At 48.5% G+C, this 27340-nt stretch overlaps 1 protein-coding gene across 3 annotated transcripts in view; it reads left to right on the top strand.

Moving 5' to 3' along the window:
• WNT7A (Wnt family member 7A) overlaps positions 1-27340 on the top strand; it is a 129982-nt gene that overhangs the window by 3855 nt on the left and 98787 nt on the right. For all 3 annotated transcript variants that reach the window (XM_080657498.1, XM_080657496.1, XM_080657497.1), the window contains exons 2-3: positions 2357-2583; positions 21607-21878. In XM_080657498.1, coding sequence (XP_080513624.1) covers positions 2487-2583; positions 21607-21878 — 369 coding nt within the window. In that variant the 5' untranslated portion in view covers positions 2357-2486. The remainder of the gene's footprint in view (positions 1-2356; positions 2584-21606; positions 21879-27340) is intronic.

Raw genomic sequence — 27340 nt, 5'->3', positions numbered from 1 at the left:
CCATCTCACACCTGTCAGAATGGCTATCATAAACAAATCAACAAATGACAAGTGCTGGGGAGGATGCGGAGAAAAAGGAACCCTCGTGCACTGCTGGTGGGAATGCAGACTGGTGCAGCCACTGTGGAGAACAGTATGGAGTTTCCTCAAAAAGTTGAGAATGGAACTCCTATTTGACCCAGTAATCCCACTTGTAGGAATATATCCCAAGAAACCAGAAACACGAATCAGAAAGGATATATGCACCCCTATATTCATAGCAGCACAATTTACAATAGCTAAGATTTGGAAACAGCCTAAGTGCCCATAAGCAGATGAGTGGATTAAAAAACTGTGGTACATCTACACAATGGAATACTATGCTGCTATAAAAAATAAGGAACTTTTACCATTTGCAACAGCATGGATGGAACTGGAGAGCGTTATGCTAAGTGAAATAAGCCAGTCGGAGAAAGATAAATATCACATGATCTCACTCATATGTGGGATATAATGATCAACATAATTTGATGAACAAGAATATATCCAGAGACAAATGGTAGGGGAGTGGCGGGGGGCGGTTAGAGAACAACCAAAGGACTTGTATGCATGCATATTAGCATAACCAATGGACACAGACACTGGGGTGGTGGGGGCTTTCCTGGGGTGTGAATGACTGGGGGGGGTGTCACTTGGGGAAAAAGGAGACATATGTAAAACTATAGACAATAAAAAAAATAGTATGACTTACCCCCACCCTCCCCCCCAAAAAAATATAAAACAACCCAATTCCAGAACAACTTCCCATGCCTGAGCTCCAGGATGGAAAGTATGGGGCACTTAGTCCAGTGATTGGCCATGGCCCGCAATAAGTGGAAGCTCTTATTATTATAACTACTTGAGGATTATACAAAAGGAAACTCCACATGAATGGGCCATCTTTATGCAAAGGAAGGACTACCTGCATCATCAGGGTTACCATCTGATCCTGTTTGGGGTTATCTTGATATTAGGAAATGGTCCCATCCTCAGGCCAGGTATCCACAAGTCACGCTGATGCCTGTCTTTCTACCTTCTCCATCTGTCCTGTTAGCTCCACCCCATCCATCAGTCCATCATTCCATAGCAAGTTTGGTCAGCTCCATCTGCAACCATCCCCAAAGGCCAAGCCACCACCACCTCTTGCCTGCCCACTCTCCCTGCTTCTGCCCTGGCATCCTATAGTCCTCTTCCATGGGGCTGGAGAGATGGGATGCTGTCAGTATCATGCTTACAGCCCTTCAGTGCTTTCTGATGCCTGAGAACATTCTTGCCCTGAGTCATCTCTTGCCCCCAGATTGTCCTCCTTCCTAAGCCCTGGTTTGCATCACCTTCTATGGGTTCTTTCTGTTTCTTGGCGACCCCAAACTTGTCCCCTACCAGACTTTGTTTTCAGTTCCTTCTGCCCATAATACTCTTCCCCAGATCTTTCCACTGCTGGCCACTCAGGTCCCTGCTTCACTGCCACTTCCTCAGGAAGGCCCTCCTTGATCACCTGAGCTAAAGTGGCTCCATCCCTTCCCTTCCAAACCCACCCTTCCTGCCATCACAGCATCTTTACTTAGGCTCCGTAGTGTGCACTGATGTCTGGAATGGCCTATTGTATTTGTTTATGGTATGTACATTGTCTCCCTCTGTAGCTCCTCGAGTGCAGGGCCTTGGCAACTGAGAGATGTCTGATATGTGTCTATTCAGTGAATGAATGACTCTCCAGAAGAGGCATAAGCTTCCTCTAGGCCAGTCATGTCTAGAGGGGGCTACACATACATCATTGGCATTCAGGAAGCAAACTTAGAATTTGTATTCACAATTTCTGCTTAAATATTTTTTAGTAATAAAACATACACATACATACTAGAGAGTATAAAACATGTACAAACAGTTGTTTTTTAAATGAACATCTGTGTACCCACCAACCTTTCAGAGGCAATTGCTGCATGAAATTGTAGTTTCCCTTGCTTGCCTTTATCGTTTTCCCACATAAAAATGATTCCTAAACAATACTGGGATTCATTTTGCATGATTTTAAATTTCATCTCAATTAAATCCTACCATAATTAGAAAGGCAACTTGCTTAGTTCCAACATTTATGTTTGACATATATCATCTTATTTTTTGCTATAGAAAAAGGAAATCAAGCCTTACTAATATGGTATATACACCCCGCACAGAAACCAATGTGTAACCACAGGTGAATAAACCTGGGTTGGGGTGCAGTATCAAAAAAGTTGGGAGACTCCTGTTGGGTGAGGTGGCCAGGGCTGGATACCAGGGAGGACCTATAGTCCATGCTCCACCCTGAGCCTAATGCTTCCTCTCTCTGTGTCTCCTGCTCCAGTGGCTTCTCCTCGGTGGTAGCTCTGGGCGCGAGCATCATCTGTAACAAGATCCCAGGCCTGGCTCCCAGACAGCGGGCGATCTGCCAGAGCCGGCCCGACGCCATCATCGTCATAGGAGAAGGCTCGCAAATGGGCCTGGACGAGTGTCAGTTTCAGTTCCGCAATGGCCGCTGGAACTGCTCTGCGCTGGGGGAGCGCACCGTCTTCGGGAAGGAGCTCAAAGTGGGTATGTGCTCACTGGACACTGCAAACAGGGTCTTACAGGCTACTGGCAGACAGAATACTCTTGGAGCCCTCTGGGACCCCCTCACCTGCCCATGCTGGGATGACCCCACTGTGGAATCCTCAAGGGGCTGAGACTTGAATTCAGGTCTCTAACAAGGGTTGGCTCTCTGGTTTGAATCCAGACCACACTGGCCCTTTATGGCAGAGTTGAATATTAACTGTTTGATAAGGCACTTATGTAGTTTTTTTAAATTGAAGTCCAAATTTAAAATTAGCCGTTTTGCCTAAAAATACAAATTCCTGAATTCTTTTGAAAAATAGGCATACACATGTATCCACATAGTTATTATGGGCTAGAGCTGAGAACACAGCTTCCTTTAGGTGGAGCCTGGGCAACCCCATTCACTGCTATAGTCCCCACTACTCCCTATTATCTATCTTATATTCACCCTTATATGATACTAGAGGCCTGGTGCATGAAATTAATGCACTGGGGGAGAGGGGAGTGTCCCTCAGCCCAGCCTGTGCCCTCTGGCAGTCTGAGAGCCCTTGGGATGTCTGACTGCCGGCTTAGGCCCACGCCCCCTGGCTGAGTGGTGCTTCTCCTGTGGGAGCACACTGACCACCAGGGGGCAGCTCCTGCATTGAGCGTCTGCCCCCTGGTGGTCAGTGCACGTCCTAGTGACTGGTAGTTCTGCCATTTCAGTCAATTTGCATATTAGCCTTTTATTATATAAGATGCCTGGCCACTGTGGGCATTTCACTTTACAACCCCTGTGTGTTGCTTAGACACAGCGCGCGCGCGCGCGCACACACACACACACACACACACACACACACACACAGAAGCACAAAGTGTCAGGCCACACATTTGGTTTTCAAACCAATGTGAGAAAAGCCTGGTGGAAAGGGGTTGGTCACTGGGAGCCCTGGTTAGTGAGGGGAAGGCCATGTTGTGTGTCTTGCTTATGTGCATCTGGACTGTAGGGCCAGGAACTCTGCAGGCTTGCTTTAAGCTGTGGACCTCCATGAAGGTCAGGTCAGCCTCGTCTCTTTGGGCTAGAGTGGTTCACCTGGCCTACTCCACTGCTCAAAGGGCACCCCTGAGTTACTTCCCTCAGCCCCAACATCAATAAGTGCAATGGTTACTGAGAAAATTCACCCAAAACCCAGCCACTGCTCTGAGTCTTCACTTCCTTCCTCTTGGATCATACAGCTGGCTTATCTGGGCTCTCAGGTCCCCCCTCCCACTCCCATCAACCTGCTGCCCCCAATCCTCCTGCAGGCAAGGGCATCCTTTGTAAATGGAAATCAGATTATGTCATTTTCTTGTTTAAAACCCTGGGATCAGAATGAAATCCTGATTGCTGACCTCTATCCCTCTCTGCCCCCAATCTTCCCTCTCCCCCTTGCCCACCAACTTCATCCTGTTTCCCAAACACATCACACTGGGTCCTGCTTTCGGAACACAGCCCCAGAAGTTCTTTCTGCCTCAGATCCTTTCCCACAGCCCCATACTCCTGAGCCCTGTCCTCCGTGCACAGCTCCCTCAGCATCCAGGTCTCACAAGCCTCCCTGGGTCCCCTTTCTAAAGTCCCCTTTAGCCAGGAAGCCCCATCCCATCAGCCAAGCACTTGGCACTATCTGCATCTCTTCCTCACTCTTTGGGAATGCTGGCTCTTGGGGGTCGGGCCCTCTGCCACATTCACCATTGAATGTTTTCTTTCTCCTTGTGAGGAGGAGCAGTAGCTCTTGGCCCTGTAGAAGGTCTCATTTTGTCACCACCTTCTGTAGCTGCTTTCTTACTCACACCTGAGGGGACTGATGAATACAATCCCAGGTTCAGGGTGAGGTTGGTGGAGGTGTAGGAGCCTCCTCCTTCAGGCCCTCACATGAGCTCCCTTTTCAACATCTTTGTGGGATAGGATCTTGCCTTGCACTTCCTGCCCTTGTTCCCCCACTTTCCAACCCCAAGGCTTACTTTTCAGGTGGGGAAACCGAGGCCCAGAGAAAGGAGGCACTGCCCAGCTCATGCCCAGAAATGGTATCAACACTGAGACTCCAGTTTAGGTCACTGAAATACCCATCTTGTGACCCTCCCCTGGACATCACCTATGGTTTTTCTGCCTACTCATGCTCTCATCCCTGGCCTCCATTTCCAGGACCCATGTCTAGGCTCTGACATTATTTCAATGATGACGAAACTGAAGCTCAGAAGGGACCTGCTCAAGGTCAACAAATGTGAATGGCAGGGTCTCCCAGGACTGGGTTGATCCCAGCACAGCTTGCAGTCTTGAAATAGCCAGTCAATTGCTGGCATTGTAATGGTGCCTGCTGGGGTGCAGTGGCAGGCTATGGTGCAGGGAGGCCTGCCCCCACCCCCAGCGGGCCAGAGTTATAGAACTGAGGGATTCTTTGCAGGCTGAGGCAGAGGTCTACCACTAGTACACACTGAACAGGAGTGGAGGGAGGCCCGAGGCAAGGAGCATTCTTCAAGAGGCAGGCTTGGATAGGCAGAGGTGGCCTTAGGGAATTCAAGCAGTCTAAGAAACCTCATGGGATAGCCCTACCTGGGCCTGAAAGAGAATGGAGTCAGAGCCAGGAGGTATGTGGTCAATCTGAGCAGTTTGAATTTCTAGGTGGTGGGAGCAATTGGAGAATTTTGACCATGGGCATGACTGACAAAGTAGGTCACATTGTATAAAATAGCCACCATTCAGTGATTTTTGGCCCATGACAACATCATATGATTCAATCTAATAGGAATTCTGGAATTAAAGGGTGGGTACAGAATTCATTCGTTCATTGTCATTCATTGATTCACTCATGCATTCACTCGCTGTGGCTGGAGGCTGCTGTTCCAGCCTGTGTGGTCTTGGATTCATGAGGGAGGTGAGCCTTAGGCAAGTTGGAAGAAGAGCATTCCAGGCAAAGGGAATGGCAGGAGCAAAGGCCATGAGGCAGAAACATGTTTGAGGAACAGTGAGGAAGCTAGTTTAGCTGGAGAACAGCAAAAGAGAGAAAGAGGAAAGCTCAGAGGTCAGAGAAGGAGCCAGGAGCTGGACAATGCAATGTCTGTCACGCCAAGTCAGGTTTTTGGATTTTCCTCCAGTGAATGGAGAGCAAGGGAGTGATAGGGATCTGGCTTTCAGATTTAGCAGCATTGCTCTGGTTCTGGCAACAGAATGATCTGTGGAGGGGCAAGGCTGGGAGTTCGGGGTCTGGTACAATGTTCTAGACAGGAGGTGACCAGTGCTGTGGACTGAGTGTAGCCATGGAGATCACTTGGAAGTGAGCTGCCAAGGTGGAGGGAGACTAACAACCTAAAGGCCACTGAGGAAGGAGTTACCCTTCTAAGGTGGTGGTAGTGGGAACTGAGAAGATGAGATCAAGATTGGACCCAACTCCTACAAGGCTGAGAAGTTACTTCCCTTCTGAGCCTTGATTTCCTTGTGTGTGAGCAGGTATCCTGCTCGAGGACACCAAGAAGCAAGTCTCCAATTTAGGCTTTCTGGGCTCTTCATCAGTGTTCTTGCTCCCATGGGTTGCCTTTCTGTGGGAGTGACCAGTCAACAAGGGCTGCCTTGCAGGGGTGAGGGACCAGGAGTATGGTACTTGACTTTGTTAGCTCTGGCCATCCAATTCACACTGCAGAGAGCTGGACACATCTGCCTTTAAAGAGACTTCCCAGAAACTCCAGCCTATGTTTCTGCTTATATCTCATTGGCTTGAACTTAGTCACATGACCATACCTTGCTGCAAGGAAAGCTGGGAAATACAATCTTTTATTCAGAACAGCTATAAGACCAGCTCAGGATCTGTGACTGAGGAGGAAGGGGAACATTGACATTGGAGTGGGCACTAGCCCCGGCATAGGTTTTCCATCTCATGCTGAGACCTAAAGGCTCTCCTTTCACCACCTCCTCAGTCTCCTCTCCAGTCCCCAGCTCTGCCTGTGTTTCTTGGCTCTATCTCACATTCTGAGTATTTCAAATTTTGCTTCATAGATCTGAGGACAGCAGTGGGCAAGGCCCTCTTGGCTGCTAGAAACTAAAACCCAGTTCAGGCCACCCCAAAAGAAGAGGGGATTCAAGTTGGCCTGTGTAACTGAAAAGTCAGGGATGGTGCTGACTTTCAGAATGGCTTGGACCAAAGGTGGTGTTGGCTTCTACCAACCTCAGAACCCAACCCATTGGGACAGCAAGATGGCCATTGCATCGTCAGCACCACAACTTCTAAGTTCAAGTCCTGCAGAAAGGCCTTAGCTTTCTCTGGCAGTACCTGCAGAGGTCCTATGGTTCACTCTGATTGGATCAGCTAATAGGGCTTGACTTTTGGTTGTGAGTCCATCCACACCAATCACAGTGCTTTTGTTGTTCAGGCCTGGGAGCCCCACCCAGACCATTTTTTCCTGGGAGGGACTGCTCATGAGTCTGTTAGTCAGCTCTGGCTGCTATAACAAAGTACCACAGGCTGGGCAGCTTAAACACAGACATTCATTTTCTCCCATTTCTGGAGGCTGGTTTCTTCTGAGGCCTCTCTCCTTGGCTTGCAGATGGCTACCTTCTTACTGTGTCCTCAGAAAGTCTTTTCTCTGTGTGCATGCCCTTGATGTCTCTGTGTGTCCTAATCTCCTATTCTTATAAGGACATGAGTCAGTTTGGGTTAGGGTCACCCTCATGATCTCATTTTAAGTTAATCTCCTCTTTAAAGGTCATACCTCCAGATATAGTCACATTCTAAATTACTGGGGGTTATGAATTTGGGAAGGGACACAATTTGGTCCATAACAATGAGCAACCAGAGGGAAGCATGGTTTGTGCATTAGGGGAAGGCATAAGGGGTGTAGTGGTGTACAGAAGTAAGACTCCAAGGTGGGAGGAATGGACTGGACAATGGAAATGGGCCTTCCCTTGGGTCTTCTGGGTGGGAAGAATTTCACTAGTCAGTGAATAGGATCCCAGGCAGAGGGAACAGCAATATAAACATATGGACATTTGATTGCTAAGGGGATGGTGAACAGGAGTTTGCAGCCTCAGATTACTTGACAGGCTGCCTATTCAAGAGTCTTAAAATGCCAGGGATTCAACTTTATCAGTTGCTTCCCAGTGTGGCCCTTGGGGGCTTAAAAAGATATTCACCAATGTCCAGGGTTTTTCTTTTCTTAAATAATACAATGACACCCGTCCTTTGAGTCTGTCACCCAACACAACAACTAGAACAAGGATAGGTAATTTGCATCCACTTCTGTGAGTATCCCTTGTGCACACCTGCCTTTCCCTCCCAAGCCTTATGTTCACTATCCTGAATCTTGGGTTTTCCATTCCTTGCTTATTTATGTCTAATTTATCATGTTGCTATATTCCCTAGAAGTCAATTATTTGATTCTATTTGTATTTAATTTTATAAAGAAAAGCGTCACAATGTATGCAATCTTTTGGCATTTACTCCTTTACTTACTACTAGTAAAACTCATCTCTCTTCCTTGTAGCTGCTGTTGATTCATTTTAGCTGTGGTAAATACTCAATCTGTGCACCCATGCTTTGGGTTATGAGACATCTGGGTGGTCTCTAAGCATTTGCTGTCACTAACAGTGCCATACAGGTCTCCTTGTTCCCATCTCCTGGCACCCATGTGTATGCATTTCTCTTGGGTATTTACAGAGGAATGGAATTGCTGGTCACAGGGTATGAACGCCAACCTAAGTTTCACAGTGATTGTGCCAAGTGCCACTCCCACCAGTGAGCAGCATTGATCTATGGCCTCTCCAACACTGGGAATCATCTAAACTTCTTCATTTTTGCCTAGGGAATGGGTGTGAAATGTTTCCCACTGTCATCTTGATTTGCACTTCTCTGAGAAGTGATGCTGTTGAAATCTCTTCCCACATTTACTGGCTGTGTATGTTTACTCCTCTGTAAGTTTCCTATTCATGCTTTTTGCCCATTTTTTTTTTGTGGGGTTTGTGTCCTTCCCTCAGTTTTGTTTCATGGTGCAGGGAGCAGAGAGGGCTGGGTCAGCAGCACCTTAGGGAGGCAGGGTCATGAAAGGCTTCACTCTCTTGTCTTTTATGTTTTCATGGAGGACTGGTAGGTGCCAGGAGCAGAGACAGTCCTTCCTCACATATCAGCTCATTTGGTCTCATCCAGTCTGGAAAGGAGGCCTTCATCTCAGGCTTAGAGCAAGCTGGAGGCTGACCAAAGTCATGTGGCTGTTTTGTGGCAGGACTGAGATGGGTAGTAATTCCCTGTTGCTGAGAGATTCTTCTGTTCGTGTGAGCCTGCCAGCATTGAGGGTCTCCATGCTGCTGTGAACTTGAGAACTTTGTTTTTTTGTTGCTGGACTGTGGGGCAGCCAAATAAGTACTGGCATCAAAGTCATGCAGCCAGGTGTCCATCCCAACCCCACCACTACCTTGCTGGTGACTCTGAGCAGGTACCTCACCTTTCTGATCTCAGACTGGCCATCTGCAGAATGCGGGTGTCATATGGCCCACCTTGCCAGGTGGCAGCAACATGACACAGGGTGTAAGACCCTGGCATCTGCTGGGTTAGGATCATCAGAGGATGTCCCTTTGTTCCTCTCAGGAGGCCCACATGTCTGTCTCAGATGATGAAGAGCTCAAAGAATTGGGTACTCTGCTCTAGATTTGATTCTTATTGCAATAGAATGGGAAGATGTAGAGTGGAATGGGGAGAAGCTATTGGTTCAATTACTAAGCCAAGCTCACTATTTTGACTACCAGTCTGTCCACTTCTCATTAACTCCACTACCACTTCCTCATTCAAAGCTCTATTTTTAAAGACTTGTTGTCCCAACAACTACATCAGCCTCCTAATATATCCTTGCCTCCCCCATACACACAGCCATTCAGCATAGCATCTTCCCTGTGATCTTCTGATCATGGCACCTCCTGTGTAAAATCCATCCATGGTTTCCTATTGCTCTGGGAATAAAATACTGACAGGCCCTTTTACAGACCTCTGTGACCTGCATCCCAACCCCATCTCCACCCCAACCCTGCTGGCCTTCTTCTGACCCTTAAGCAAGCGAAAGTCCTTCCAACCTCAGGGCCTTTGCCCTGCCTATTCCTTCTGCCTGGGCACTCTTCTGTCCTTCCATTCTGGGCTCACATGTCACTCCACCCAAGAGAAGCCTTCATGAGTCTCCCGTGTAGCACAGACTCGTCCCTGGCCACCCCTCACTTTGCTGCACTTTTCTCATATCTCTTTGACTACTTCAGTGCATATCCCTGATTTATTTGCTCATTCTGCAGTGCTTTGTAACGGTTCAGCCCCGAAGCCACCTGCTCGATTCTTTTTGCAGCCAAGGACCTTGACCACAAGGCAATGATAACAGTGCCTATCACATAGGTGTGGGAGGAGGATATTAAGTATTCCCCTTGAGGCACTCAGAACCATGCCTGACACACTACACAGGCACCATAAATCATAGTTGAGGTGTTATCATTTGTCTCTTGGGCTAGGAGACAGCTCGTTGAGAGAGCAAAGTCCTCTGATGCAGAGCCTGTCACATGAGGACATGGTCACCATGGCACAGTGGATGTGGGCACAGACCCCTGCCCCAATTCCTTCTAGAGGAGGAGAAGGAGCAGAAGAGTGACAGGGAGAAGCTGCTGAATGATGGCAGGTAACCTACCCAGCATTATGCAGGTCTCCATTCAAATGCCACCTCCTCCAGAAGGCCTTCTTGACCACCTGGCCTGAGACAACCCCCTGAGGTTGAAAGGACTTGGGCTTGCTTAAAGGTTAGAAGAAGGCCAGTGGGGCTAGGGTGGAGATGGAGTGGGGATGCAGGTCACAGAGGTCTGTAAGGGACCAGAGGTCCTATCAGTATGTTACAGTACTCACTACTGAACTCATAGTATAGTAGTGTGTACTATAAAAACAGCAGCAATTCACCTGGTGCTGTTGTTTTTACAGTACTCACTACTTTCAGAAGTCACTTTGCTTACTCTGTAATGGTGTGCCTAGCATCAGTCTTCTTTCCAGCTATGGGGAATTCCATGGAGCCAAGACCTGTCAGTCATGTTCTCCTGGAACCCTCGGTGCCTGACACACAGTAGGTGCTCAGGAAACACATGGAGAAATGCATGACTCCCAGGCAGTTCAGCTTCTCTGTGCCCAGTGAGCCAAAGGTTTTTCTAAGCAGCTGAGGACAAGGGCCAGGTTTTGTTTATCTACTGACTCCTAGGTCTGGGTGGCACCTCACACACAGGAAACTCTGTTCTCTCTGTTGTGTGAGTACTTTTCATTTCTGACCCAAAATACAAGATTGAACATTCATTCCTGCACATTTTCATTTTCATTCCATTTAGCCCAGCATTCTGTTAGCTCTCCCTTCCACCTCTTCCTTGACTTCAAACAGGATAAAAATGTTGACTAAGTCAAGGCCTCAGGAACCCCTCCCCCACAGGACTCAGAGGCCTTTTCCCAGCAGAAACCCTAGCCTCCACTCCCTCCCCACCCCACCCCAACTCCACCAGCTTCTCAGGGTGAAAAAGGGGAGCTCCTTCGATGATAAATTTGTGAACTCACAACACTGTATTCCCTACTTAAGAGATCCAGAATTTCTACCACCATATTAAAGGTTCTGAAAAGCCCTGCAGACAAGTGAGCAGCTTGAGCAGGCTTCCCCTGGACTCCAGGGCCTGGAGGGTCCATCTTGGACTAAGTGACACTCTGGTGGAGCTGCCCTTCAGAGGCACCTACATCAAGAAACACTACTCTGGAGACCCTCACAGATTGACCATGCTCATAATGTGGGGTTTGCACTAACCAAGAATCCACCAAAGTTTGTTCACTTACCCCCAAATCTGACATTTTCCTCCAAGGGCACAGCAGAGGCACATCCCAGCTTGTGACATTGATGTGGATGGTGAAATAGAATTCTAGTCAACATTACCCTTGAAAGTCCCTTAAATCAGCCTCAAAATTCAGAATACCTCATTTTTTTATACAAGTACAGTAAAACATTCACGTGGATGTATAATGCATGTACAGTAGTACAGAATATAGAAGAGTACATATCCAAAAATATACCTATAGTATTTTTTGAATTCTGTTTAGGTTCCACATATAAGTGAAGTCATATGGTATTTGTCTTTCTCTGTCTGACTTACCTCATTTTAAATATTGTCAAGGTCCATCTATGTTGTCCCAGATAGCAAGATTTCATTCTTTTTTATGGCTGAACAATATCCCTTTGCACATATGTACCACAACTGCTTTATCCATTAATTCAATAGACACTTGGGCTTTTCCATGTCCTGCTATTGGAAATACTACTGCAGTGAACATCGGAGTACAGATATCTCTTCAAGATAATGATATTGTTTTCTTCAGATATATACCCAGAGTGGAATTACTGGGACATAGGGTAGTTCTATTTTTAATTTTTTGAGAAACCTCTATACTCTTTTCCATAGTGGCCACACTAATTTAACATTCCCACACATACAGTATTTTAATTTATTTTTTTCCTAAGTGCATTTTCCTGAATTCATATAAACTGAATATTCATGAGATCACACACCATGCCCCCAGCCCATGTGACCCCCCCTCCACATTTATTTATTTATCTGCCCCACAGATATTAACTAGAATCTTCTGAGTGGTAAACAGCTGATGAATCAGCCACAGGCTCAGAGTTTCAGGGCACTCACTGACTGGTGGGGAGTCAGGGCTTAAATGTAGGAGAGGAGAGGGCACTGGGTGATGGAAGGCTTCCTGCAGGGTCACCTGAAATAGTCTGGCCCACCACCCAGGGGAGGAAGGGTGTGGCAGCAGAGGAGCAGCCCAGAAAAGCTTTCAGTAGTGACACAGCCAGGAGCCAGGGGCCCAGAGATGGGCGCCCTGGACTGTAGGAGGAGGGGTAGGGAAGGCAGGAAGAGGCAGAGGGAGAGGTGGGGACAGTCAATCTGCAGGGTTTTGTGTTCAAGCCTCGGGTGTGCCTGGGGGAACTATCAGAAGAGTCTCCATCTCAGGGAGAGGCAGGATGTAGGAAGGTAATCAGATTTGTAGCATGTGCAGAAATCTGCTCTGTCTCCAGCATTATGGTCAACAAAGGAATGGCGATTTCTGATGTGTGCTTCTGGGCATCTGCATTCTTTTCCAAATACTCCTGACCTCCGGTTTGGTGCTTCCCTGCCAGGATTTTTCCAGGGATGGGCACAGATGACCTGGGATTGAGGCCCTGAGACCCACCCTCCTCATCGGATGGTAACCTTGGTGCACTTCTGGGCTTCTGCTCTGGTTGTGCTTGTCACCATTTCTCTTCAGTAGTCACTTCAGCAGCTCCCCTCTCTCCCTCAGTGACTGCTAGGCTTCTCACCTGGGAATCTGCATGCCTTGCACAATTCATCTTTTTGCTCCCCTGGGGCTGTGAGAGTGGATGGAGTACATGTCCCCTGAGCTGTGCTGCTTGGAGGGAGGACCTTTCCAGGGAGAGATACAGAAGAGAGGGCTGGGGCCAGCTCCAATTGCTGCCTTTTCTTAACAATACCCCATCCTGCCTGAGCAAAGACCTTTCTCTTCCTATTCTTGTCCAGAACACAGCTAACAAAGGGCACTTTCTCTCATTTGCATTTCTTTTGCAAGCCTCAGATCATTCTGTGTTTTAGTTCTCCTAACACTATTTTTGAGATAAGTTTTTGTTATAATGTTCTCTTTCCAATTTTCATATGGTGGACAGACACACACACACACACACACACACACACACACACACACGCCACACACTTTTACACCCACGGTCATTCATTCATTCTCTATTGAGGATTCACAGATGAATAATACAGGTTACCACAATCTAGTTGGAAGAAACAGATAGATAATTCAATTAAACACAAAGTAAGGATGGCTAATGTGCTGGACTACTAGGAAGGTCCAGCGGGAGGACTATTAGGAAGGTCCCTCAGAGAAGGGACACTGGAGCTGTGTCTTGATGGGCATGCTTCACCAGCAATGCATCTATCTAGTAAGAGCTACTCTTATTAATCCTTTACCAGGTATTGTGCAGGCCTGTTATGTGCCTTGCTTTATTTACTTCTAACAACCTTAGAAATCAGATATTTTATTATTCATTTTATAAACGAGGAAACAGGCCTTGAGATGTCAGTTAATTCACTCAAGGTCCTGCCACTGGCAAGTGAAGCCAGAATGTGAACCCAGGTTTATCAGTCTCCAGGGCCCTGCTTAGAAACCATTGGGCTACATTGCCTATTTCCTGGAAGATGGGAGAGGAAGGGCATTTCTAGACTGAAGGAACAAAATGTGCAAAGGCATGGAGGCAGGAAGGAATAGGTATTGGCCCTTGATGGGTACTCAGCAGTGCTCTCCTCCTTGCTTGGTGGAAAGAGACACTTAGATAGAACCAAGGTAGGAGAGAAGGGTGGAGGCAGCAGGCCTACACCTGCCCCTTCCCCAGGTCCCGCCTCTGTGGATCCATTACCTTAATCAGACCCAGCCCAGGCCCTGCTCCCTAGTTTCTCTGGTTGTTCATCAAGAGGCTCTCTAGTTCCTGTGGATGGAGACACCTGGATGTGGCATTCTGAGCCCAGCGGGTGTGAACTGCCATGCCACAGGGCTGGCAAAAGCAACCTTTTTCCATCTGTGTATTTTCCGAATCATCATGTATTTCAGCTTGTGTCACTGCAGATTGCTCACTCTCTGACCCATTGGCTTTAAATAGAAAAAGAAAAAAATACAATGCACTTTGTGGTTTCCAGTAAGATACCGTAAATACACCCAGATAATATTCCGGGGCAAACCATTTGCAGTGGATGCTTAGGGCAGTGCAATGGAACCTTTCAGGCAGCCTGGACATCAATGCATTTCCTCTGTACCCGCTAGGATTGCTGTGGAGCTGGAATGCGTGGAGGGCATCAGTCAGGCTCCCCACTGAAAATCTCAGTGACAACACCAGTCTTTTCACACAGGGGTTTCATTGAATCATGGCAACTTGGCAGTGTCCTTCTGGTGGTTCCCATTTAACAGATGGGGAAGCCGAGACTCAGGAGGCAGACTCCTTGCTCAGGGTCACCCAGCTAAATAGGAGCAGAGAGGAGAGACTGGCAAGCTCCATTTTATTTGAGTTCTGAGCTGAAGCCACCTGGACTTCTGGAGGGACATTTTTTTTGGAGATATGGGTAGATTCAGAGTTCAGGAGGGTGTGGTGGAGGGGGAGAGTGGAGATTCCATACTGGGAGCCAGGAGATCCTGGTTCAAATCTCCCTGGTCTCGCTGAGTCACTGGAGACTTTGGGCAAGTCTCCTGACTTCCTTGAACCTGTCATTCAAGGAGGAACCATTTGCTTCATGTCTGGGGCTCTGGGAGTCTATTCCCTGATTCCACGGGCATCAGAACCCCAGCTGGGGCAGGATAGCAGGGGCTAGAGGACCTGCCACTGCCCTCTCTATAGCCTCAGTGACTCCTACACCCCCTCGCTTACCTGCTCCCACCACAGACTGTATCATGCCAGGGCCACCACAGAGTCTTCCCCTGGCCTGGAGCCCTCTCTCCCCCAACAGACGGCCTCCTAGCTGCTTCTCCATGCTTAAAAGCTACCATGCCAGATGCCTCCTGCTCTGACAAAGTCCTGTTCTACATTCTTCAGAGTCCTCAGCTGCTACTGAGTGTTTTGATCTCCCTATCTGTACTCCATAAAGTCAAGGCATGTCTAAATCCCTCTTGTCAGTTTTCTCAGCCCCTAGTGTGGTATCTGGCACATAGTAAGTGTTTAAGAAATATCTGTTGAGTGAAGGAATAGGAAACATGGCTCACTCAGTCAAGGAGACCAAGGGGATGGCTGGCTTTGATGGAAGTTCTTCCTCTGCTTGTGGGCAGGAGGTAGAGGTGATGGTCAGGGCAGAGAAGGTGGGGCTGTCCCTGGAGGGTACATGGTCAGTGATGGTCAAGTCCAGTGTCTGCTGCTTACGGGCCCCATGTGGTAGATTCAGGAAAGAGGCTGGGCTGCAATCAGTAGGACTAGACTAGATGAGTATCATGCCCTTACAGTAGAGAGTAACTCAGATGCTAGAGCTGGGCTAATTGGGTTGGAATCCTTGGCAGGTTACATCACTTCTCTGGGTCTCAATTTCTATGTCTGTAAAATGGAGATAATAACAGCCCACACCTCATAGGATTGTTGTAGGATTAAGTGAGTTGATCTATATTGAGTGCTTAGAACAGAGCCTGGCAAATAGTAAGCAATTTTATGACTTTGCTATGCTTATTATGAATATTGGGTACATTGTCTCACTCCACTTCTGCAGCAATCAAGCAGCCATCTCTAAACCGTCTTCCAGATCTTGTAAGGGACACAGGAGATGGCATTAGGAAATTACTAGCAGGAGGGGCACTCTCAGGCCACTGGGGTGGTCCTTCTCAGAGTACTGCCATAGTCAGGGTCTGGGCATGCTCTGGAGTTGTTGAGATAGCATGTGACCTCTGGGCTTGCACCTGGACTCTGGTGGAGCAAGTCTCTCTGAGCCTCAGTTTCTCCACTGATAAAATAAGTTGCTGTTAGTCACCTGGGTTGGGTGAAGAAAGAATAGAAGGCTGGAGTTCGCTGTGGCCTTTCATGCTCAAAGTCTGAGATTTTGAGATTCTGGGATCCTTCTCTATCTTTTTACTGTCATCAAAACCAGTTCTTGGCTCAGCAAGCTTATCTCATTTGAGTTGATGGGGTCTTACAAATCATTTATTGAGAAGTCTTAACTAAGTGACATCTCTTGACAGCAATAAAGGCATTTTGATGAGTCGATGCTGTAAGCCAAAGGAATGGTAAGCTTTCAGACACAGCAAAGAGCCAGGAAAGGAGGGAGGCTGGGACTGAGGAAGGACACTGCCAACCTGAGCCCAGAATCCAAGTCTGGCCAGTGTCCAGGTGGGCGGCCTCAGTGAATGGCATTACTTCTCAGAGCCTCAGCTTCCTCGCCTGTCAAATTGTGAGAAATGGTGGCTATCCAATGGGACTATTGTGAAATATCACAGATAGCCAAGTGTGGGTCTGGCACATAATAGATGATCAACAAATGTTACTTTCTTCCCACCCTTCTCCCCCACCCCAAGCCAAACTCCAACCCCAAGCCTCTGGCTACCTCTGTGCAGACACCCTAGGGGAAGACATGCTGGCTGGGCTGGGGGTCATCTCCACCCTACTTTGCAGAGCCTCTTGGGACCTTGGTTGGGTTGTTCTCCTTAAGAGCAGGTGAGCACACTTTCCAAAGCACTGCATGGAAGCATTAAATAAAGGTCACGTGGTTGTTGGCCACTGTTTGGAGCTTTCTTTTATTCATTCATTTATTCATTTGACAAATATTTACTGAGTGACTACCTACTACTTGTCAGGGAACATAACAAAGTACTTGCCTTCAAGGAAATTACATTCCAGAGGGGCAATGGAGGTGGTAGGTGAGGTAGAAGAACAGACAATAAACAAGTAAGTCTAAAATATAAGGAAGGCTATGGAAAAAACTAAAGCAGGGGAAGTTTCTCTCTGCACCTCCCAACAGTGACTGTAATTTCATCCATTATAATAAATTACAATACTCACTGTTGTTTATTTAAGCATTGGGTACATGACAGGTGATTCCTACTTCTCTCTACAGGGTGGCTGATATTAACAGATATGGAAATAGAGGCTCAGAGAGGTTCAGTGACTTGCTCTGTCTGGCAGGGTTCAAATTGGAATTTAGGTCTGCTATTCATTTATCCCTCACACATTATGGTAGGAGTTGTAAACAGTGAGCAAGACAGACATGGTTCTTGTCCCCTTGTAAATCCATTTGGATGGGCAGACAGGCCTTGGACCAGCCCCATACACCATGAGGCTATCTTGTACTTGAAGGTATCATGGAGCATGATGTGGCGAAATGGGACACAGTGGTAATAATAACAATGGCTGGTGTTTACTGAACACTTACTACATGCTCAGTGCTGTGCTCAGCACCTTTTCCTCATTCTGTTTAGATGCTGTTATTCCCATTTTACAGAGTAAACAGGGGCTTAAAGAGGTTAACAGGCCTAACATTAGTTACATAGTCAGCCTGATGCCCAGGGCAGTTTTCTCAGTGGTCAGTGTTGGAAGAGAAGGGAGATGGGACCAGGTGGTGTCAGCCTAATGTTGGTGGGCAAGGCTAATGTCAAGATATCAAGGGGTCAACAGTACCCTTTAGCATCCGGAAGCATTAGACTTTACCAGCCGGTACCTGGGTCCCTGAGGACTTCTGAAGCCAAGAATGACTGTACCTCAATATTTCTCAGACTCTAGGCCACCGCCTCCACTCCTCAGCAGGTGTTGAGGTGAGGGAGCTAGGTGGCCCATGATGAGATTTCACTCTGGTCTGGAGGTCTACATTAAACTCAGGGGAGTAAAATGTGTTGTGGTGCAGTTGCCCTTCACCCATTTGGAATCTGATGAGGATCTTGCATGGGTAGAGAGCCATTATTATTATGTTTAACTAGTGTCTGTCCCTCATCATTTGCAAAGTCATGGGGCTCAGAGAAACCCCAGGGACTGGTAATCACTTGGTGGTGGAGCTCCTGCACACAAAATCACCAGGAAGGGGGTTGGACTGGCAGCCCTTATGCTGCCCCTGGCCCCACGTCCCAGAAGGAGCCTGGGAGAAAGGCAAGTTTCAGATGACAGGACAGGTCCCAACCCTTCCAATTTACATACTCCACTCAAGGTCTGATTAAGGGGACCTAGTCTCCTTTCTTGGAGTCATTTAATCTTTGAGGACAGTTCTTGGTCTGTGTGGAGTGTTCAGAGGCAGAGTCTGCAGCTCAGCTCTGCAGCTCACCAGGCGGGTGGCCTGAGCAAACCAGACCTTTCTCTTGGCCTCAGTTTCTCCAATTGTAAAGGAAGATAAGTGAAGGCTTCTACTGCTTACTGCACAGCTCTCTTATAAAGAACTGTTACTACTGCCATAGTGGAAATTGCAATAAATCTAGTAGTTGGGGCCATTTTCTCATGCCAGCTCTGTGCTAAATGCTTTACCTTTGTTAATTTTTTTCTAGCCCTAAATGAGTGGGTAGTTAGCATCCTTATTTTATAAGTAGAAAAACTGGAGCACAGAGATGTTGGTGATCCAGCTAAGGTCACACAGCTAGGAGGTAATAGAACAGGGACTCCAGCACCCGTACTGCTCTCTCTATACTTTTCATCTGATATTCTTTTTCTTGATGTCGGTGAGGGTCTAATCTGACTGTAGGCTGTCCTCTTCAGTGTATTCTTACCTGTCCATTGACATCTGGAGCAATTAGCGCTGCTGCTCAGGGGCTTTATCTTTGTTCCCCTTCAAGTAATCACAGGCCTCAGACCAGTCTTCCCCCTTGGCTTGGATGCCCTAGGAACATGCAGGGGAATAAATTTAAAACATGCAGAGGTAGGAATGAGGTTGCAAATCCCAGGAGATTCTGGTTGCCCACCCCTCACTCTCCCACCTCCTGCTCTGGCCGAGTCAGACCCACCTGCTTGCTGCCCAGCTTTAGGGGAAGATTTATCCAATCTGCCCTCTCTCTGGGAGTCTGTCCATTTAGTGCTCTTGTCCAGTGTCCTGCCTGAGTGGAACTTGAGGCCTGATCTCCTGCCCTTGAGACCTTAAATTTCAAAGCTCCCTCTTTCCCAAAGCCCAGCAGCAGGAGATGGTCACTCCGTTGCTACCTGCCCTTCTGGTGGTCAGTTCTGTCTTCAACATATGGCCCCAACAGGCTCCCTTGCCTTCCAGTGAGCCCAGCGGAACATTGCTAGTTCTTATGCACCATTATTAATTTCACAAAACAAAAGCATTGTCAGGTATCCAGCCTGACAAATTGTCAGACCTGTGTGCATGTCCACCCCATCGATGTGACTCTGTCTCAGGCCCCCTGTCAGGAATTTATTACACACATGTGGTGTGTAATATCAATGTGAGAATATGTGCAGAGTCAGGGACCCAGTAGGTGTGTGACGGAGCTGGAATTTGAGCCCCTGTTTTAACAGGGTGCTGTGGATGGGTTGGCCTGGAATGTCAGAGCAAAGTGGCTTGGGCTATAGGAAGCCACTCAGTGGTGATTGGGTGGGGGCAGGGGAGTACAGGTTGTCTGTGTCTTAGCAGGCTGGGTTAGGGTGACCATGAGTGGGTGGGAAAAGGGTGTGTCTGAGTGTGGTTCCCAGTGACTTGGGACTTAAAGCAACGTGGAGGCTGCCTTATCCACCTCCCCCACTGCTTAAGCCATTTCATCCCAATATCCTGAAGCACTTCTCCCCACTCCATCATGCCTGCTCAGCACTATTTCATCTCCTGCTCTGGCTTGGGGGCCTTTTCCAACAGGCTGCTCTCCCTGAAACCCACGCCACCCTGGCTCAGAGTACGAACTTGATGAATGCTCACTCAGGGTTGATGCTGCACACAGGGCTTCCCACAGAGTGCCTTGGTCCATCTTCATTCTGTGCAGTAGACACTGCTTGCACGAACCTATTTGAGGCCCCGAGAGGCAAAGAGTGTGGGTGGCAGCATTCTTGCACCCTGGCTACTCAGGACCCTTCCGCCCCCACTAAAAGCCCAGCACTACTGGGCAGGGCCATCTTCAAATAACTGGGAAGACTTGTGGGAAAGTGACTTCTCAGCAGCTACCCACACCCCCTACTGAACCTTCCTGTTGACGTACTTGCTCTTTTCCACCCTGTGGGCAGTCCTCACTCCTCTTCTCCAGCCCCTGCCTTCTGGGAGACCAAGGCCTGAGGATGAAGATGTCCAGGGTCCAGGTCCCAGCCTTCCCGAGATGCTCAAGGTCTGGGGAAGAGGAGTTGGTAAGCCTGCGACTGGCAAGTGACACACAGCAGTAGTAACGGGCTCACAGAGAACAAGGGCTGTGTGTCAGGCACCTGCCAGGAACCAGACGCAGAGCTGAGAGTGTTAAAATTTTTTTTTTAACTTCTAGTTCTTATTTTTGACATCTGGAGCAGTTAGCACTGCTGCTCAGGGGCTTTATCTTTGTTCCCCTTCAAGTAATCACAGGCCTCGGACCAGTCTTCCACTTGGCTTGGATGCCCTTGGAATATGCAGGGGAATAAATTTAAAACATGCAGAGGTAGGAATGAGGTTGCAAATCCCAGAAGACAACATTAACAAGAAAACATTCAATCAAATTTTAAAAGTTAGGGTGGATTAATTTACAATAAAATAATCAACTTAAAATATTAGCCCTTTCATTTAGGCCCAAGGAGGCCAATAATTCCCATTTAAACAGATTTACAAAATTTATATTTTAACCCATATTTGATGGCACAGAAATATAAAAAGCATACAACTTCCATGGAGACCTTCCCTTCCATTCAGAGTATAATTTCATACAATTGCTTCTTTGTTCAGTTCTCAAACTTTTTAAAAAAAATCACCAGTTCTATTTTGAAATATATCTATAACTCCACTGATAACAACACACTTAAAACAATTCTTATAGGACAAACAATTCTTATTGTTCTCTGTCATTGCCATGAGAAAAGTATTGTTGCAGAGTTTTCGTTTTACCTCTGAGCACACGGGACTCAGGGAGGGCTCAGTAATGGCTGAAAGTCACAGGACCAGAAATGGATGCTCCTGAGATGTGAGCCCAGCCTCCCGCTCCGGAGTTTGTGAGCAATGCAGGTGTTGAAGAAATGCTGCTTTGAGGGTTGTTGCCAGATGCTGTGAGCACTGTTCACGTGCACAGTTTACACCCTAATCTGAGTGTTGTGGGGAGTGGGTGGTCATCCACAGAGGAGTCCCACATGTCTCTCTCCTTCACTGCCCAGTCAGCTATCTAAGGGCAGGCTGTGATTGGGGTTTGAGTGGGTGTGTGCATGACTGGTGCTCAGGCTTGGTCATCCCAGGATGGACCTCTCGGAGGTAAGGAATGGGTGCTTAGTGGATCTTTGTGGAGCCTTACAGTGAGCTCAGTCCCCCTTCTTATCCAGGCCAGTCTCCTCCCTGGATATCCTGGACCTGACCCCAGGCTTTCCACCCTCTCCTCACAGGGAGCCGGGAGGCCGCCTTCACCTACGCCATCATCGCTGCCGGCGTGGCCCATGCCATCACAGCCGCCTGCACCCAAGGCAACCTAAGTGACTGTGGCTGCGACAAGGAGAAGCAAGGCCAGTACCACCGGGATGAGGGCTGGAAGTGGGGTGGCTGCTCGGCCGACATCCGCTATGGCATCGGCTTCGCCAAGGTCTTCGTGGATGCCCGGGAGATCAAGCAGAACGCCAGGACGCTCATGAACCTACACAACAATGAGGCGGGCCGGAAGGTAGGGCGGACCCAGCTCCCGCGGGACCTGGAACAGCCCGCTCCCAGGTGGCGGGGCTCCCAGAACCGCGACAGAGCTCCGCCCCTAGCCGGCTCAGTGGCTCTGCTCTCCCCTCTGTTCCGGCTCAGGGTGTGGCACGAAGCTTGTCAGTTACTAGAGAGGTTGAATAACTGAATCTCGGTGAAAACAAATTTGATGTAACAGCGAGATGGAAAGAGGGAGGCTTGTGAACTCTTACCCGTGGGTCCACAAAATCAGCTGTGCAAACTCTGATTGGGGGAGAGGTTGAGATGGGTCGAGCAGGAGTCATCTCTAAACAGCAGGGCCGCTATCATGTCATTGATCACTGCAGCTGGAATCTGGCTCTCAAAATAAAGGCACCATTTTGAGTGCCTCCTCAGATGCTCCTGGATTCTGAGCTCAACTTGGAAGAGAGCTAGGAATGCTCCAGGATATTTCTAGTGGAGGTGACTGGGACAGAAAGGGGGTGGACACCTATCCCATGAAAAGCTGGCTGTCCTAAGGCAAAGTAGCAGAGCGGCCCAGAGTGCAGAGTGAGGGCCCAGGGGGTAAAGGGATCACAGAGAAGTAGGTCCTGCTGTGAGGGGCCAAGCTAGAGCCATGAGATATGGAGTGAGCTACCAAGAAAGGAGTGAGCTCTTTATCCCAGGAAGTATTTGGGCAGAGGCCGTTCAAGGTATCCAAGTCAGTGCTGCAGCCTAAGGTTGGGATTGTGTTCTTAAGTGCCTTTAAAGGCTGAGGTGCTCAGAACCCTTCCTGGAACCCCCAGGCCCAGGAGATGCTGGGAGAGGAAAAGCTCAGATGTCGGGTGGAGCTCTGTGGTGAAGTGTCTGTGAGCCAGGGCAGATGGAGAGGGGGGCTTACGGCTACCTGGGTGGGGACAGACCATTGCAGTGACTGGACTTGTGCTGTCACTACCTGGGGCCACAAATGCTGGTGCCCAGGGTGGCTGGGCAGGAGCAAGAGTGACAAGGACCTAGCAAACTATACACAAGGCTATACTGGACCCAGGAATGCAGACCCCATCCACAGGCCAACACTGTGGCTGTGAAGGAAGATCAGCCCACTGTGGCCAGACCCGGAGTTTAGACTCAGATTTTTATTTACCATCACTTCATTTTTAAGTGTTGGCATTTCAAACTGATTGTTACCAGTAGAAAAGGTAAAAAAGAAAGAGGATTACCAGATGCTCAAGTATATAAATCTACTGGCTAAGTATGGGCTATGAACGCCCCATTTGGGTGACAGATGTATTAAGTGGTACATATCTTGTTCTGCTGGAGCACGTCTGTGGGCCAGGCAGTCTTCTAGCTCTGGATGTATCAGCTCACCTAATTCTCAAGGCATCTCTAAGAACAGTAGCATCATTACCCCAATTTTACAGGTGAAGAAATTGAGGCTCAGAATGGGTAAGTAATGGGCTGAGGGTCCCATAGTTAATAAGCAAGTGCCAGAATTCTGTCTCTTAAGCTGGCATTCTTTTTAAAAATATATATATATTTTTATTGATTTCACAGAGGAAGGGAGAGGGAGAGAGAAATAGAAACATCAATAATAAGAGAGAATCACTGATCAGCTGTCTCTTGCACACCCCACACAGGGGATTGAGCCTGCAACACAGGCTTGTGCCCTTGACTGGACTCAAAACTGGGACCCTTCAGTGCACAGGCCGATGCTCTGTCCACTGAGGCAAACCAGCTAGGGCTCAAGCTGACATTCTTTATACAGCATACACTGCTGTGGCATGGTGGTCAGAAGGCTGCCTGTAGGCTGGCACTGGGCTGCCTGGTTTGGATCCCAGCTTTGTTATTCCTTCCCAGGAAGGAAGTAGAGCTGGCAGGAGTGTCCTCAGGGCTGAGGTGAGGAGGGAAGGAGACAAGGCAGGAGACCATTTACCCCGGGGCCTGGTACAGAGTTTTTCCTCAGCACAGGGTGGCTGTGATTACAAGTTGTGCAAATGTGTAACGCAGGAGGGAGTTCGTCTGGCAAATGTTTGGGGCGGGGAGTAGCCTGCACACCTTAGAAAGGAGCAGGGTTCCCCTCTTGCAGATGAATGGGAGGGGACAAGCTGGCCCTTCCTCCAGCCTTCAGGTACCCCTCCCTCCCTCTTATTCTCCAGCCTCAGGCCACATCCTGTGTGTAAGAGCCTCCCAGGAGTCTGGGTGAGTCACACCTGCAGAGCACTCACCTGACACGATGCTGTCCTGAGTTAATTGCAAGGCCCTGCCTGGCTCCACCTGTTCAGTCCTGTGGCTGGCAGCTCCTGTGCAGCCAGCACATCCCTCCAGGCTTTTCAGCAATTCATTTCTCCTGGTTTCTGTGGTCAGGTCACTCCTTAGGGCACAGGGCACAGGGTGCAGGCTTTCTCCTGCCCTTGAAACACTCCCTTGGGTCAGAAAAAGGGAGTGCTTCAAGAGTCTTCTCTCTTCCAGCCTCTATTTCCTTATCCGTAGCTACCTGATTGGGCCACTGTGAGAAATAAAGAAGAGAATTCTTAGCTTGGGATAAGAAAGGTTCAGTATATCCAGTGGGAAAGGCTTTCACAAGCCACAGAGCTCCACAGCGTGAGAGCCACGGCTGCTGTTCCAGGCAGCTCTTGGGTGGTGCAGATGCTGGAAGCTGTCAGACATTATAAGATCAACCTCAGTGGCTTCCTGGAGGAGATGAGTGAGGTTTGGCTTGGCAGGGAAGAGAGGTGAAGGCAACACAGGTTTGGTGTGGGAAGGCAGTGGTCAAAGGTCCAGAGGTGAGGGCTTGGGGCAAGTTCAGGGGCCCAGACTGGCTGGTCTGTGAGTCACAGCAGCTGGAGAGCCTGCATGTTCACCTGCCAGGCCTTGGAGTGAGAGCCTTGATTTGTCCCCCCAGATCTTTGTGGTTGCTGTCAGGTTTCAGCTCAGATGTCCCCCCTCAGATAAGCTTCCTTTTCAATTCCTTCCTACCCTTTTTCTGAGATGTCATCTTGTTCTTTTCTCTCCCACCCGCCTCCACACCAGATCATGAGCTTGAAGTGTCTCATTCATAGCTGCACCCCCAATACTGGCATACACAGCCACTCTCTGTGTAGAGTGAAGAGTTGAGTACCTATGGTCACTGGTGAACCATTGATGGTTCTGGAGCAGGAAAGGGGCAGAAGTCATAGACACTGACTCCAGGAAGGCAGAGTGAGGCCCTGGGTGGGATAAAGAATAGGGTGTGGAGTGAGTGCAGACTGGGCTCTCCCAGAATGATGAGGAAATAAGACATTTGGGTGGGGGGGGGGTGTGCTAGCAGCCTGACTCTGTATACCTAATGCACATTCCTGTTAGCCTATAGTCTAGTCACTGCCCCTTCCTTAATAATCTGGTCTTGCAAGACCTGTTTACCTAAATACTCACATTTTACAGAGGACATAAACCATGAACAATACACAACCCCTGGAGGGGGTTATCAGCACTGGCGCCAATCCAGGCCTTTAGGTGTGGTCTCATGGTCCCCATCCCAACACACAGGGCTTTTTGCAAAGCCTGCGAAAGTTCCGGAAGCATGATCCATATTTGGGGGACAAAGAAACCAAAGGGTATAAAGAGAAAGCTTTCTCCATATTGGTTTGCTCAGGATTTGGAAACAGACTCCCCTGAGTCACAGTACTAGTACATCTGGAAATAAATGTTTTTTTCCTGTATCTCCGGGTACTCCTGTGTATTTTACGGTCGCCTGGTAAATTCTGTAATAAGCTCAGGGAAACCAGCAGAAGGGCTCTCCCCATGTTGGCCCAGCTCCACTCTGGCTTGTGAGGACCCTTGTGGGTGGCTCCCTGGGATAGCAGGCGCTCTGTATTTTTCAGAGCCAAGAGGTGGGATTTGGGACTCCCCAGTGTACATAGGGAAAGGCCTGACCATCCACAGGTCTGGCCCTTTGTGGTGTGGGGGTGCAGACCCAGGGCAGTGGCCACACTGCTCAGCCAGATCCCAGCAGGATGGTGGTCTCTCAGCCCAGCCCTCTCTGCTACAGGGTACCTGAGCACCCACACACATATTCAAGTGGTCAGGAGCAAGGACAGCTGCCTAACCTAAGGCTTGGTGTATATCAGTACTGAGTCCCATCCGTACATGGGGAAACAGTTTCCCCATTTGTCAAAAAGGACTATAACATTGATTTATTCTGTATCCCAGGTGCTGGTCAGGGCCAGGTGAGGGTACACAGGGGAGGTGCCCCAGGATCCTGCTGTGTGCCATTTATTAGAAGGCATGGGGCCCCACCCCAGAACCTCCCCCACAGTAGGCTTCTGTGGGTCACACACACACACAAGAGAAAAGAGGCCAGCCCGCAGCCACTCCTGGCTGAGCGTCTTGGAAAGGCTCACAGATGTGTTTATCACTGGCTCCCTCACTCCTGCTGTGAGCAGACAAGACTCAACCTGACCACAGGCTCTAGGGCTTGTTGGCAGCTGTTTGAGAAAAGGAGGAGGCAGGGGAAGTTAGGGAGGGGGTGCGTGTACCGAGGGGCAGAGGTGGTGGCAGATCCAATGAGGGGAAACCAGGGGAAGCCCACTGACTCACCTGGCAGATGGGGAGAATAAATGCTGTGGGAGCATCCTGCCCTCACAGGTCTCCACTCCTCTGGGCAGAACCAGGTGCTGGTCTGTGGATGCGCCACAGGGCTGGGCGATGGGCACCTCTGTGGGATAGCCAGCCTTTCCATTCCCTCATTGTCTCATGCAATTGTGTGGTCTGCAGGGTGGAACCAGAATGACTAGGTGAGAAGGTAGAAATTATAGTGTTTCCCTATTGGAATTTTAGGGCCTAATATTTTTGGATTGAAATCACAGACTGTTCAGATTGAGAATGTAGAATATTAGGTTCACATTCTCACGTGTGGGATTTGGAATCATAGGATGTTTGGTTGGGAGGGAGAGAGACATAAGGAGTGTTGGGTTGAAATGTTCAGATGGTAGAATCTTTGTGGCTTTGAATGATTTCTTTCCAGTCTTTTGGGCAGTGGGGAGATGAGCAAATCATGATTCTTTCCCTCAAGGTAATCGGTCTAGTGAAAGAGGCAGATAAGAGGAGCAAGAATTATGATTTAGGGCTCACATCACAGGGGCAATGCCACACAGAATGCTTAGAGGGAGTCCAGGGCGGGAGTGCTGTCCCCAGGGACAAGTCTGAAGACCTCTAGGGCAGTGGTCGGCAAACTCATTAGTCAACAGAGCCAAATATCAACAGTACAATGATTGAAATTTCTTTTGAGAGCCAATTTTTTTAAACTTAAACTATAAAGGTAAGTACATTGTTATTAACTTAATTAGGGTACTCCTAAGCTGGCCTTTGCTAAAAACTCAAGGGGCCAAAGAGCTGCATGTTGCTCACGAGCCGCAGTTTGCCCACCACTGCTCTAGGGGAACAGGGGACCATTAGAATGGCTTTGAAGGATAAGTAGGAGTCCTCCAGGTGGACAAGATG

The sequence above is a fragment of the Plecotus auritus genome (genome assembly GCF_963455305.1).
Source record: "Plecotus auritus genome assembly, chromosome: 2".
Classification (NCBI taxonomy): Eukaryota; Metazoa; Chordata; class Mammalia; order Chiroptera; family Vespertilionidae; genus Plecotus; species Plecotus auritus.
The sequence above is the reverse complement of the archived record's forward strand: the minus strand, read 5'-3'. Positions and strand labels throughout refer to the sequence as shown.